Source organism: Eleutherodactylus coqui, chromosome 10 (genome assembly GCF_035609145.1).
Source record: "Eleutherodactylus coqui strain aEleCoq1 chromosome 10, aEleCoq1.hap1, whole genome shotgun sequence".
NCBI classification, from domain to species: domain Eukaryota; kingdom Metazoa; phylum Chordata; class Amphibia; order Anura; family Eleutherodactylidae; genus Eleutherodactylus; species Eleutherodactylus coqui.
In genome coordinates this window covers 21,428,493-21,443,576 of record NC_089846.1, presented here as the reverse complement: position 1 = coordinate 21,443,576, position 15,084 = coordinate 21,428,493, and the positions used below count along the sequence as shown (strand labels likewise).

At 41.7% G+C, this 15,084-nt stretch overlaps 1 protein-coding gene across 1 annotated transcript in view; it reads left to right on the top strand.

Annotated features, from left to right (window-relative positions):
- The first annotated feature begins 8,487 nt into the window (after positions 1-8,487).
- PRRX2 (paired related homeobox 2) overlaps positions 8,488-15,084 on the top strand; it is a 37,425-nt gene continuing 30,828 nt past the window's right edge. Inside the window, exon 1 of the mRNA XM_066580516.1 lies at positions 8,488-9,049. Within this exon, the coding sequence (XP_066436613.1) occupies positions 8,815-9,049 (235 nt within the window). The 5' untranslated portion in view covers positions 8,488-8,814. The remainder of the gene's footprint in view (positions 9,050-15,084) is intronic.

Here is a 15,084-nt window from a genome sequence, read left to right as displayed (position 1 = left end):
TCGGTCCAAGGTCAATTTTTTTTAGCAGCACATTTTTTTTAATTAGAATTGGGCATAACTAAAACCCAACATGCACCTTTCATCTATTTTTTGTTACACTGCGTAAAAATAGTTACCCAGTCATAAGCTATATGATTAGTTATATGATTTTCTTGCTGTAGTTTTCCAATCTTGTAAAGCACAAGATTTAAATACATTACATATATAATGGCACAATAAAAAATGGTCAGTCCGTTCAAAAAAAATGTCATCTGTTTAAAGAGGTTGTCCGGGTGTGAGACAACTTTTTAAAAACAGAGCAAAATCTGTTAAAATAATAAAAGTAGCAGTACTTATCCATCCTCAGTGCTGTAGCCTCGCTCCTCCCAGTGTTGTTTAGGAAGGGCAACCATATGACTGCTGCAGCCAATCAAAGGCAGCAATGGTCATGTGCCATTCTCCTGGCATTAGGCTTCCAGCATCTGAACAGTGAAGCCAGGAGAATGGCACGTGACTCCTGTGCCCTCTGATTGGCTGCAGAGATCAGGTGGTAGCTGTTTCTAAACAAAGACTCTGAGGACTGTGGGGCTGTAGTGCTGGATCGCCAGGGGAGAGGATGGATAAGTACCGCTACTTTTATTTTTACAGATATGGTTCTATTTTTAAAAAGTTGTCTCAAACTCGAACAACGCCTTTAAGTCATTCAAGTCAATGAAATCCAAGGACAGATCCAATTTTTTTTTATAATTCCAAAAAAAGTTGAATATAATGAGAGAATGATTGAGGTTGGCAGTATTAAAGCTATAACATCTCTTCCGAAGCATAGTTTGAAGCTTATGTGCCATGGCACAAAAGCTATACACACCCTATTACCTAATTGCTTTTCATGTCCTGTGTCACCATATGTGATGACGTCACACTTTATAGGATTTACATATTGTATAATTGGGAAGTATTCGTTGGTATAGTGATCATTCCAACTTTATACAATAGCAAGTGATGCCCGTTCACTCGACATTAATGATGCCACTGTACTCTTACCTAGGAACCCTCCACCTAGCATAAAGGCCCAGTTGCAACCCCTATGTCACTATATTATAGTGCCCTCCTATGAAGGCAAAGTTCTAGTATAAAGCTATCTACATATATACATTAGATTCAGATTTTCTCCAACGGCAGAGATCACCAGAGTTCTTTGGCTTCCACTTAAACTCCATCCAGGGCTAGCTCCAGGTTCATCTGGGCCCTCGGGTAGGAGCCTCATTTGGCCCATTTGCAGTGTGCCATGACGAATGCAGCGGTAGAACTGCAATAGTGTATTTCACCGCTGTTGGTTCCTACTTCTTTTAGATGCTGAAGAAGAGGCATGAAAGCAGTATTAAAGATATACAGACTGCCGGTCCGATGTGGAGAGCATGTGATTACAGAGCTAGTAACAAACACTGAGAGGAAGGAGATCAATAAAGTTGAATTAAAAGTTTCCCTTTTCAGCAGTCTTTCCTCCACATGGCCCACCGGATCTCATCTCTGAAACTGGCTCCCAGAAGCAGTGGGCCCCGGCACCTGCCCGAGCTTGCCAGGTTCTGACGATGGCCCTGGCTCCATCATTCAGTTATCCCAAGACAACCTAATAGATGCGAGAGGGGTATCAGAAGGGATGACCCAGATCCATCCACAGAACCCTACTAAGATCTAATACCACTTCAGAAAAACTATGGGGATGGGGAGTTGGTGCATGGCTTTGGGTCTTATGACTGTTGACCTTATGTATGTAAGATTAGGCCAAGGGATAGGTCTTGCTGCAGTTTTCAGATACAATGGCCATCTTGTATAAAGCACCATGCTTTTGTGTGGAAAGAAGTGTTTATTGTGTGTGTTATAGTTCTAAAGTATTTGTGCCAAAAATATTGGTTGGCTCGTCCTCATTTACTCATCATATAGAATGTATTCTTTTGTGTTTTTTATACGTATCGTCCTATGGCCAAAATGTTTAAAAAAATCCCCAAAACTCAAGATTGTGTGTAAAGTTCTGTCTTCTGAAATTAACTAGCGCTAAAGTAAAATTAGAAACCGCTCGTCTAATTACTTGTGTACTGTTAGACTATCAAAGTCATCATAATCTGACTTATTCAAGCTGATCCCTAAACCAAACTCATGTGTCCCTTCACCTCCACAGTCTGACAAGAGATTGAAGGCTCCTGTTTTCTTGCCCATGTGCAGGGCTGGTTTTCATTAAGAAGTCTCCACACTGGATGCATACCGTGGCGTTTGTAACTGCAGAGAGGGGCCTAATTACCTCATTAAGACGAGATCTGTTTTCCCAAGGGTCCTGACCTGGAGCTCAGTGGAGGAGTCACTTAGGCGGCTAGGATCTGATTGTGCCTCTGAAGCCCCTGTCTGCTGCACAAGGCTTGTGCCAGAGATGCAGACCCCTCACCCCGTCCCTTTTTGTACACCCCCTCCTCCCGTCCTCATCATATATGATCACATGTATAAAGACGAATATTATAGCAATCAGTGAATTTCATGCATTACGTTTTTTCGCATTATGTCATCCAAAAACATGACGGTGCTGCAAGCCCTGTTTTCCATTAAAGATACATCAAAGGCATACATGTTGACACTGAATTAAATGGGTTGTTCACTTTGTTTTTTATAAATAAAGGTCATTGGAAAAAAACATGTACAAATTCTTCTATGCGCAAAAAGGTCTCCAGAGTGGAGAACTTGCAATTTCCCCTCAGAAACCCAATAATTGCACATGGTAAATTAGGAGAACTATTACATTATCCGCTTTATACAATCAGGAGAATGTACAGTGCTTTTTCCAGTTAGCTTCTTTAAATGATAAATGGACAGCCCCTTTAAGGCCGCTCCCACACAGGACGCTTTTTACCGCAATTTCAATGGGGCCTCCAGATTAGCGTTCGAACGCTGCGATTTTAAAACACTATCTGCTCATTCTAGGGCTTTTTAATGCACCTCATCACCCATCACAGTGATGGGGGCGTTAAAAAACGCTGGAATATGCGTACGAAAATGCCACACAAAATTGCAGTAAAATGCCGCGGTTTTGTGTGGCATTTTCTGAATGCACGTGTGAGAGCAGCCTGAGGCAAGCGTAAATGTTATTGGGGTTTTCCAGGCACGAATTATTTATGACCCTACCTCAGGATAGGTCATCAATAATCGCTGGGGACCCGCCGCTCAGGATCCCAAGCGATGAGTTGATCACCCATCCTGCTGTCAGTGCAGCTGGCCGGACGAGCATCATAGGGAATAGGAGTGGAAGTGCCCAACTGACTTCCTCCCATTGAAATCACTGGGAACTGAAGCTGGCTGCTACACTTTCATCAGATGCGAAGGTGTAATAGCTGCTGAAGCTCCCATTGATTTCAATGGTAGTGAAGCCAGTGAAGCCAGCTAGGGCACTTTCAATTCTGTCCACTATGACGCACATCCGGCCAACTGAACTGACGGCGGGCCGGGCAATCAGGTGAATACCGGTAGGGATCCCAAGGAATCCTAAGGATAGGTCATCAATAGTTTTTGCCCAGAGCACCCCTTTAAAAGAACACCCATTTAAAATTGATCCAACTTCAATATAGTGATCAGATCACTACTACACAATTTTTAACTAAAACAGGCGCATCAGGCCACAGGTAACAACACTGATGCCTGCAGTGAATTGTTTCCCCCGCCAGTCTGCTGATGTCATGGAGATATGATACAAGGATTTATCACAGCTAAGATTTAGGGCTTATTCACAGAGCGTATATCGGCTGGCATTTTCACGGCAGGCTGATATACGCTACCCTGTGATGCACAGGCTCAGCGTATATGCCGTCGGGCAGGGGAAGACAGCTCACCTCCTATTTCCTCCCCTCCGGCTGTTTGCAATGGTAGGGGACAGAGCTAAGCTCCTGCCCTCTCCCCACCCCTTGTCCGCAGCCAGGAATGGGAGGGGCAGGGCTTAGCTCCCTCCACCCCCTCCCATTGCAAACAGCCAGCAAGGGGCGGAGAGGAGAAGAGAGGGGTGAGTTTAGCAGTCGCGCTGCTAAACTCCCTCCCAGTTCCCTTCTCTAGCCGCTGTCATTGACTCCCATAGAAGTCTATGGCAGCAGCCGTAGTCATGCCAGGAAGATAGTTCCAGGACTATCCTTCCTGCCCGGCGTGAAAGCGCACGTCTGTGTGATATGATGCATTGAAATCCAATGCATCAGATGGTAGCGTATATTGTCCGGCCGTGAAAACGCCGGCCGATATACGCTCGTGTGAATAAGCTCTTAAGACTATAAGCCCTTACGCCGGAAGGAACTATCTTTCTGCCTGGAATATCTCGGCCTCTGCATAGACTCCTATGGGAGCCAATGACAGCGGCCAGAGAAGGGAGGTGGGAGGGAGTTTAGCAGCGTGACTGCTAAACTCCCTTCCCCTTCTCTCCTCCTCTGCTGACTGCAGATAAGGGGTGGGAGCTTAGCCCCCCCCCCCCCCCCCCTCCCATTGCAAACAGCCAGAGGAGAGGAGAGAGGAGGATGAGGTGGGGAGAGGGGAAGACAGCTTAGCAGAGCAGCTGTCTCTCCCCGCCCAATGGCCTCAGCATATATGTCCCGGGCCTGGGCCGTCTGGACAGGCACACAAACGTTAGGTTTGTGCGCCCGTTAACGCATTTTTACGGCACCTGCACGTAAAAATGCCTACGGCTGTGTGAAAGAGCCCTAAGGCATACATGGAGGAGGGGAAGGGAGTCAATTTCCATAGCAGCCAACTAGCATTCAATTTTAAAGTGTCACTTGGAAATAGTGATCCGACTGGTTGCTGTAGACAACAGCTTTATAGGTTGCCTGCCTTATGTTTTTACATGGAGTCCAGTTTTTTTAGAGTTTATCTTAAAGAGTAACAGTTTGTTCTTGTTTTTTGTTATTCAGTTTTTCATGACCCTTGGTGACTCTAAAGACCCATTTAGACATGACGAATGTCGGGCAAACGATGCCCGCCACTTGTCCCCGCATACACTCGTTCCCGTGCTATTGCATGGAAGCTAGTATCACTGGCTCGCTCACAGAGCGGCCAGCAGGAGGGCTGGGAGGCTGCAGGAGATTTCTCTCCTCGTGCTCCCCCGCCCCTCTCCATTGACTTAATATAGCAGCAGTTCAATACTGAACGGCTGCTATTTACACTGAACGATGATCGTTAAACACATCATCCATTGATTATGCAGCAGGACTACACGGAAATTTCTCAAGATTTCCACGGCAGAAAGGCAGTTTCATAACCCGCGCCGTCTGGCATGGGTTTTGAGGCGGCTTCGCCACTTGTATTCTGCTGCAGCCATCCTTCCCCATAGAGAAGAGAGATGGCCGCAGCGTACACGCTGATACAATTGACATGCCGCAGCTCTGAATTCCGCATGGCATGTCAGTTTCAGCACTGCTTGGCCGCAACATGCCGCAGCATGTGGACGAAATTTTTGCAAATTCCACGGCAATTCCGCCCTGTGTGAACCCAGCCTAAGGGCTCCCTCCCTCCATGTTTTTCGGTTTTGCACTGCTTCTTTAAGTTGTGTGATATCCATGCCAGTATCAGCCATCGTGTCTTTTGGCGGCCAGATCTTCTTTTGTCACTGATCTGTCAAAGCATTATAGGTTTTTCTAGCTCGCATTACATGGCCAAAATACGTGAGCCTGAGCCGGGTCATCTTCCCCTCCAGTGATATATCAGGTTTTAACTGTAGTTTTTAAAAAACTTTTGACGTCAGAGCGACATGTCAAAAGTTTTGATCAGTGGGGGTCTGGGTGCTGAGACCCTCAGAAATTGCTGAAACATAGCGCTTGCTACACTCACCCGAACACTGTACCTGTTCAGTCGTCTTTGATGCTTGTTGGCTCCTCTCAGCAGCTGAAGATGGATACATAGATTTTTATACACATCTATGCGTCTGTCTTCAGCTGCTGAGTGGAGCCTACAGGGAACGATGATAGCCAAGGGGATACAGAGCTCAGGTGAGTGCTACAGCCCCTTGTTTGGACCTGTAGTTTTAGTTTCTTCAGCTTTATGTTCTTTTGGGTATATTGTGTTATATGTTGAGTATGTGTGCGTGCGTCAGTGTACGGTAGTGGGAAAAAGTCTAGATACGGACATAAACTGATTTTTACTTTTGTTTGTGGCTCATGGACCATGGATGAAGGGCTCCTTTTACCGTGTATGGTTATGTTATTGTTATTATTAGTTTGTATTTTTGTTATGTTTTCTACTTTTCTAATAAAAAATCTACAGCCCCTTTGTTTTAGTGATCAGCATGGATCTCAGCACCCGGACCCCACTGACCAAAACTTTTGACATGTCACTCTGGCATGTCAAAAGTTTTTAAAAAGTGCAGTTACTTTTAAAGGCTATGGCTACATAGCGAGTCGTAGTCATACAAGACATAATTTGAAGACTATGATGGCAAAGACGCATGCAACATGTGGTCTGCATAGGAAGTCCAGCAAATTTGACTTTTTATGCGTGACTACATTCAAAATTATTACTTGTAGTGCCGCAATGCGATATTGTGATATTCAGGTCGCATGACCAAAGTCACCATGTAACCCCATCCATAAAGGCTCATTTACTTGAGCGTTAAAGGGGTTCAAAATCCATAACATATTTCGAATATACAGTGGATTCCGTCCGGTATTTTGCTGCACCATGTGGATGAGATGTTTTAAACTCTTTCCCAATTGCTTGTAGTGTAAATGCTGCGGATTTCCTCTGCAGAAATCCTAAAGCATTTATGTCCTCTATTAAGCCACTGTTAAAAAACTGCAATATCACTGACAGGTCGTAGTCTATGATGAAAGCTGCACATGGCCTGCAACCAAAAATCCAACAGTTTGGGATTTTTTGTGACTGTTGTGTTGCAGTCTTGTTAGGTTGCAGGACACAGCGGGACCTCATTGACAATCATTAGGTGTAATATAACACTGCAACATTGTACACTTTATGTCATGCAACCAAAGATGTTGTGTAGCTGAAAGCTCCATTCAGATGGGACGAATGTCGGGCAAATGATGCCCGGCACTCGTCCCCGCACATACTAGCTCTTGTGCTGCTGCACTGGAGCTAGTATCGCTAGCTTACAGCGGGGTGGCTTGAGGAGATTTCTCTCCTCGCGCTCCCCCGTCCATCTTTATTGACTTAACATAGTGGCCGTTCAGTACTGAATGCCTGCTATTTACACTGAGCGATCAGCTCCTCTTCCATCGTTAATACATCATAAACGATGGACGATGAGCTGATTGCTCAGTGCAAATAGCAGCGGTACAGTATTGAACAGCCGCTATGTTAGGTCAATGGAGAGGGGCGGGGGAGACTGAGGAGTGAAATCTCCTGCAGCCTCCCCGCCCCCCTGCTGGCCGCTCTGTGAGCAAGCCAGCTCTACTAGCTCACGAGGACAAACAGGGACTAGTGTCGGGCATCATTTGCCCAACATTCGTCCCGTCTAAATGGACCCTTAGTCTAAGGTGGTCATAGATGTGGAGATAATTCTGCTAATTGAAGCGATTATATTTTTAAAAGGAACTGTCATCAACTATAAGCATCATAAACCAAATTATGGTGCTCATAGTTTATGTGGCGGGGCATCCAGGGAGCCTCTTTTCATACTCACCTGGTCCCCTGTTCCAGGGGATGGGGTGAGTATGAGATAAAACTCCCTGGACTCCACATCACCTAAACTATGAGCACCATAAGTTAGTTTATGACAGATTCCCTTTATTATCTTATTAAAATCGCATGTAGAGCAATAGAAATGCTCTAGAGACAATCTGCAAATAATATGGATCATTCCTATAATGTACATATGTTATGGAGTTGTAATATATGCAGTTGCCTCATATACAAGCATAGACGTGAGCTGGAGAGCCACAGCTTAGACACCAATGAGATATAGAATGTGTTAGGATATGCTGTATGGATAATAATCAGATCCCATATTTGTTTAGAGCACTCAATGCATTGGGGGCGACGTTAAAATAACATGTTAATGCTCAGCAAACAAAGCCGAAGCTCATAAAAGAAAATACTTAATGTTTCTGAGGATGTATAGTAGATAGAATATGTATTTAACCCTTGTTTGGGCAATCCTTCGGGTGCTGTGATGCTGTTATAAGGTCATTTATTTCAATATAAGAATTTATGGATCCACCCCAACCTCCGGAGGTCACCTCATAAGCTCTAAGAAAATCCCCACTCTTCATATGGGCACTTGTTGATAGAAGCACTTAACCTCACGTTTTGAAGCACTAGGACACATCTTGAAGAGCTGAAAGAAAAACACTCTGACCATCTAATTTTCCTCTTCTTTTTCTTTTTTTTTTACTAGGGGAAAAAAAAGGAAGGGGGGTCAAGGGTCAACGCTGACAGAGAAGGAGGGGGCGTGTGGAAAGATTTATCCAAGAACTAGAGAGAGAGAAAAGAAAAAGGGAAAAAAAAAAGTTCTGTTTTCTTCTAGACGTCAGCAAAAGGCGTTTTTTGGTCACTTGGCTGAAAGTGCATGTGAGTGAGAGTTGGTCCCTGCCCTAGAGGGGGAGAGAAGACAGGGAGAGTTAAGGGGAGAAGAGAGGGAAGGAAGCAAGATAGGAGACAGCAGAAGAAAGTCAGAGAGTGGGGGAAGTCAAGTCAGTAGAGGGAGAGACACAAGAGATAAACACAAGAATTGGAGAGACCAGGATAAGACCCAGGGGAAGGAGAAGACAATAGTTCAGAAGTTTTTGAAGACATTTTTGTTCAAAAAGTTTTTTTTAGGAAACGGGAAAAGGGGCAAAGGGAGGTGAAGGGTGCAGGGCAAGTGGCATGGACAGGGATCTTGGCCTGGATAAGTCAGGACCCCCCAGCACTATGCGGATTTTGGAGACTCCAGAACTTCCTCACAGCAGGAAGAACTTTAGTGTCAGCCACCTCTTGGACCTGGAGGAAGCGGCGGCCGCAGGGATGCAAGGCTCCCGAGATTTGCGGCCACCAAACGAGGAAGAGGACAAGGACCCGATGACAGGGGGCAGCAGTGATAGCGAAGTGACAGTACAGGAAGGTAAGTCTCTCCATACCGGCAAAAATTATGGGACATCTGGGCTGCACCCATGAGATGCTTCCCAGAGATGGGGAGGGGTCAGCGTTCTTAAGGGGGTGTGTGAATCTCATGTCCGGATAATTGTTCAAATTAAAAAATATTTTGTACCTCATTGTGTTTTGAGATACAGTGATAACATGGTGTTATCTGTGATATGCAGCAGAGCTGAGTTTGTTGTGCAGCACATCTCACTGCGCATCCTCTCAACACAGAGTTATTACAATGCATCTGATTAGGCCAAGTGGCCTAGATGGGACAATGATGAGGCAGATGTGACATATATATAATAGCTTCTGATGGAAGCGAAGACATCCTATGTACGTGTGCCGCAGAATAGGTATAAATGTAGCAGAGCTGATTTTGTCAGTGCAGTAGAGTTTGTGATATCCAATGCGTATATCTATGATATAGTCACAGTGTACAAAAGAAACAGCTAAAAGACCAATTCAGCTCTGCTATATCTGTACATCCATGTTCTAACATCGCGGTTAGCGCAATACACCCTATCAAACTTTTCTTGGACTAACCTACTGATTGTATATGATAGATGGGTCTGATGAACTATTGAGTTAATTTTTATACCCTCAACATATTCGGCAGCACTGTATTGGCTCCTGTGTCAATTTGGGCCCATAATCCCCTTTACGTATAGCACATATTAGGGCCAATTTCATAGTGGGACAGTTAATCTAAGCAAGTTTTCGGGGTGTGGATATCACATATATAGAGGTGGTGTATATATGCATATAGTCAATATTCAATGTATTGTCTATGCTAGTGGGAAAAAAAATACTGCAGATTAATCAGGGGCTGCGAGGTTTAATTTGCTGTAATATTGTTTCCTGTGCCCCCCTAGAGAAAAGTTAATTAAGACTGTAATCAGATTTCTGTCAATATCTTGTCAGGACATTTGTTCTGCAAAAATTGGAATAAACTGCAACAAAAATTCTCCAAATTTTACATCTGAGACGTGAGAAAGGCCACACATTGGCTTTCAAAAACTGTGACATTGTATGAGAAATTCCTTTCAGTCCCTAAGGCCGCCATTGGCTGTTATGGGATGACAAACTATTAATAGTCCTACAGTAGCCTTTAATTAAAAAAAAACAACTTTTAAAATGTAGAGTTACAAAATGTATCAAATTGAAAATTCATAAAATATTAATAACAGCAGCTTAATAACCTATGAGAAACATAAACACTACAATAACTAGTTTTTTGAAAGAAAAAATAAAAATGTGGCCATTCAATCAAAAATTTTAATTTTTTAAAAATTTTTTTACATATTTCCCCAAATATTTGGAAAAAAAAAATTGTCGGCGAAAAATTAATCACACCTTCCCCTCCCCTGACGCTGACAGACCCTGGGGGATCATTTTCAATTATAGCAATGGATCATCCGTGTACATGGACGTGTTTTATGTTTTTAATGATATTTCCGCATTTCAGTTATTCCCGATGCAGGTTTTAATTATCACAGTGACTTTGAACCAATTAATTAGTGACGGTTTTCAAGGTGCTGAGGCCTAATGGCTGGGTGGATGGAGGATGATTGGCTGGAGAAGAATAAACCCAACAAAGAGACATTGATAACATATAGAAGTAGTTTAAACAAAATGAAACTTTTTTTTTAAAAGTTTGTTCTATATTTCAATGAATCCAACTTTCTGGAAGGGGACGTAATGTCACGTAACTCACCGATTTCATTAACTTAGAAGCTGACATTTCATTTCAAAAGTTGGATTTGGGTTAAAAAATTAATGACGGTGACAATAATAATTATAATAACAATCAGTACGGTAATTCTTAAATATTATTAAGAGATTGTGAAGCCAATTAATTTGCAATCATTCAGTTTCACACAAGGCTGCAATTTACTAGTGTAAACCCTTCTTTTTTTAAATCTTTCCTCAATCTAATTTCCACTTAAGTGTGTTGATTTATACTAAGTACCCCATAAACTGCATTTGTTTATACTAAGTGCCCCCTACTAGTGAGAGATAACAAAGTTGCCTATGAACCTACAGATGTAGCAGAGCCAATTTTGTCAAGCAACTTTATGAGGCTGCATTGTTTATGTACCTAGCGAGTTAAGATAACACACTGCTGATATCAACACCAGTTGAGTCAAATGACATACTCAGCTCTGCTAGAGCTATCTGAAAGTTACTCCTAAGTAATAGGAATCATAGAGAAATGCAAACCTTATGATTTGTAGAACTGGTGCCTCATGTAATATATATATATGACAACTAAAAAAATGCTAAACTAAAATCGACGCTCTGGATAAATACCGACATTCAATTTGAAATAAGTATATAAAAATATAATTAATTCTACTTTTCTTCTAGTGCGGCATTTCTGTATGTTGCCCAATGATAGATAGATAGATAGATATGAGATAGATAGATAGATATGAGATAGATAGATAGATATGAGATAGATAGATAGATAGATAGATAGATAGATAGATAGATAGATAGATAGATAGATAGATAGATAGATAGATAGATATGAGATAGATCTAGAAATTAAACGTTAAATGTAGCAGAGCCAACGAAACTAATGTTACAGGTTTGTCATTTGGCACAACTCTTTGCGATTTCACAGTATATTGTCTGCGGTCTTCCAAAGGATTGCAGGTAAACCAACTACATCATTGTTTGAAGGCCTTATTCCTGGTCCTCGGAGAGCCGATATTACATATTTTGATCATTTAAAAAAAAAACAAAAAAAAGCGGTAAATGCGTCGTTGAGATCTCATTCCACTGCACTAATCTCTTGACATCACAAACCAGGAACCAAACCATGACAGATCTTCGCCCAACAGCTTCCAATCTAGTTATGAAGATAGAAAAAAAAACGACCAAATCTCCTGATCTGAGCCAAGCTTCTCCTTTCCTAATTGTACCCATAGCGGTTCATCCAAGCACATGTGTAGTGTATGTGTAGAAATCCTGATCCCATTACAACACGTGTGCCTTGTATGTGTTTTATTATAGGATGTCCCTTTTTCCAATTACCAGCCATTAATAGTTAGAAAGTGGCAACAGAAAAAGATGAGTAGTGAGAAGACATTAAACAGTTCATCCTCCACAAAGCTACTGTCATGGGTTCCCGGAATACGGTAGCTTTATTAAAAGGCCCCTCGAGTCATTAAATAAATCTGCATATTTTTGATAAGTTAATATATTTTTTGGGTGCAATTTGGTCTAAAAAGTCACAATTTGTACTTTATTTTGTTCTTTGTTCATTTTTTTTGCTGCACAATTTGATTCCAATGCCATGATCAATGCATAGAATTACTCTAGGCTAGGCCCAGGTGTATGAGGAACTCTCCCTTGGCACCAGTATCTATATGTGATGCGGAAGACCATGTAAGTGGAGCTGTAAATTAGTGTGACTTTGACTTGTTTATAGAAATTATTGCATGTCATGAACGATTTCAAGATGGAGGATAGGTGCGCACATCATGATGGCACATCCCATAATGACAGAAGTGCCTCGGTGTATCTACATACACAGAGTTCATGCCAATGGTCATATTTCAGCTCTGAATGGTACAGAGCCATATTATGGTACCCATACAAGTCTATAGGGCTATACTGTACACGGACATAAAGCATTTTTTATGTAAATGTATACATACCGTATCTATTAATTATGTGGAACGCTCCTTCAGATACCATATTATGGAAATGGAGAATATATACATATTATGGTGCCAGATGACTGCACCATATAGCGGCACTTAAAAGTAATAAGCACCCACAGGGACTCAGTGTGCCAGTGTATAGACTCCATATCCACCTCTCCCCAATGTACATGACACCTCATTTCCAATTCGTAAAATAAACAAAGTAAGAAAGTATGTTGCTTTGCATAAGGAAACCAAATCCACAGAGACCCCTAGTGGCCAACAAGTCATGAAAAATTCAAATCGTAAAAAAAAAAAACCTAAATTTTTCTATGCAGTATCCACAAATAAAAATATAAATATGAGCACGATCTTCATAGTAATTACCTGCCAGCTTATATGTGATCCGATACAGAGATCTGACATGTTGTTTGACTGCAGACCTCAGCCAAGGTAGCTGGATAATTGCAGAGTGGTGTATAAACAGGGAAATAGTAGATATAATTGATGTCCCTGTTTATAAAACACATCACAAGCTATGTTATCATAAAAGAGATTAGGTTTCCACTATTTCCCTGTTTATACAATGCCTTACAAGTACCAGTGACCTACAGGTCTGCAGCCCCGCACATCAAAGAGGTATTGGGAGGGGGGGCTAGAAATGACACGTTATTTAGGCCTAATTAAGACTACTTTGTTTCCTGGCCCATAGCCCTTCCATACATTGGTTTTATTCATCCACAGAACAATAGTGTACCACTACAAACAGCTCAAGGCCTGCGCTTTGTAACTGTCTTCTGGACTCATAGGACTTTTATTTCTTTCTTTCTCAACTTTACCCAGTTATTATTTCTGGCAGCTGCTAGTGTTGTTTTTGTATCTCCACCCTGCCCAATACAGGCACATGGTTCTTACAAAAGGGGGTGGGGGGCAAAAGATGGAGAGATAAAGGGAAGCAAAAAATTATCAATCAACACTGGAACAAAGACTTCATAAAAGTTAATACGTTCTATCGAGGACCGTTAGGGATTACAAAAATTGTGAAGGAGAGACTGTAGCGGTAAACTGCAGATACATCAGTCATTAATAAGGGACAAGGAATTATTAAGGAGGACCTTTAAGAATCTACAAGAAATTTACAATAAAGTAAAAAAAAAAAAAAATGAAACTTGTTTGCTTTAATTTCTTTACTTTTTTTGTTTTTGTTATAATTGCTGAAATCGTGTAATTTTTTTAGTTTGTTTTAAATGTGTGCAATTGGTTGAATTTAAGTAGCTAACTGTAAAAAAAATGAAGGGGCATAAAAAGGTAGAACTAATACAAACCTCAAAAGGTGAAATTGCGTTAAAAAAAAAGCACTAAATTCTCCATTGTGGATTTTCTTTATTTGAAATAATCCCAATTCATAAAGGGAAATCCAAGAAAACTGGATTTTATTGGGAAAAAAATGTTAATATACAGAGAAGAAAAAAAAAAACATTTGGGATTTAAGAAATGTAAAAAATCAAAACTACAAAAAGGTAAAAACGGGGACCTTCGGGAATGCTTTTGTCGCATTTGCATCTGACTGTAAGCCTATCGCCCCCGGCTTCAGTAAAATACAATACGTGTAATACATAAAAATTAAGACATTTGTCTTTGCTTAAGTCATTAGTTGTACATTTTTGTCTTTTATTATGGGAGTGGCCAGTGTGACATTTTTATTAGTGTCTAAGGGCAGAACTGTGGAGCCCATTTACGACAGGTCAGCTCGGAGCTTGTGCCAGTCTTTATTGATAATCTGCCCCACTGTGCTTTGTCTGTGCGGGGTTTGACATCTCCATCCGGCAAACATGGTCTGATTTAGAGTTAGTCACCTTCTTTTTGACAGATGCCAGAGGACAGAAGGCGGAGGGGGGGGGGGGCTTAAAAGGAGGGGGGGTGTTAATTTTAAAAGATCAAATGCTAAAGAGGAAAAGAAAACCCAGCATGCCGTATTAACCTGTCTCCTACCAGAGAGTAGTGGGATACATCTGGTTCCAAAAGGGAACAATTAAATAAAGCAATTTTTGCAAGACGCCAATAGCCGAAATTGAGATTTTCCACACTGTTCTGGCTGGCCCTACTTCTGAACATGGGAATGTACATTCTAATCACCATTTCAATATACATAAATAAATTAAAGCTGGGGCGGAGCAGCATGCCAACACTGACTGCCAGGTATTATGCCTACCTCCCAGGGTGACATGGCAAATGCTGTATCTGTGAGGTTTAATATCTGAGCCAATGTGTCATACTTCACTGTTGTATCATAATCAGACATCCTGTTGTATTTTGGGGGAATTTTGGGGAAATCAGGGATTTTTTGTAATTTTTTTTT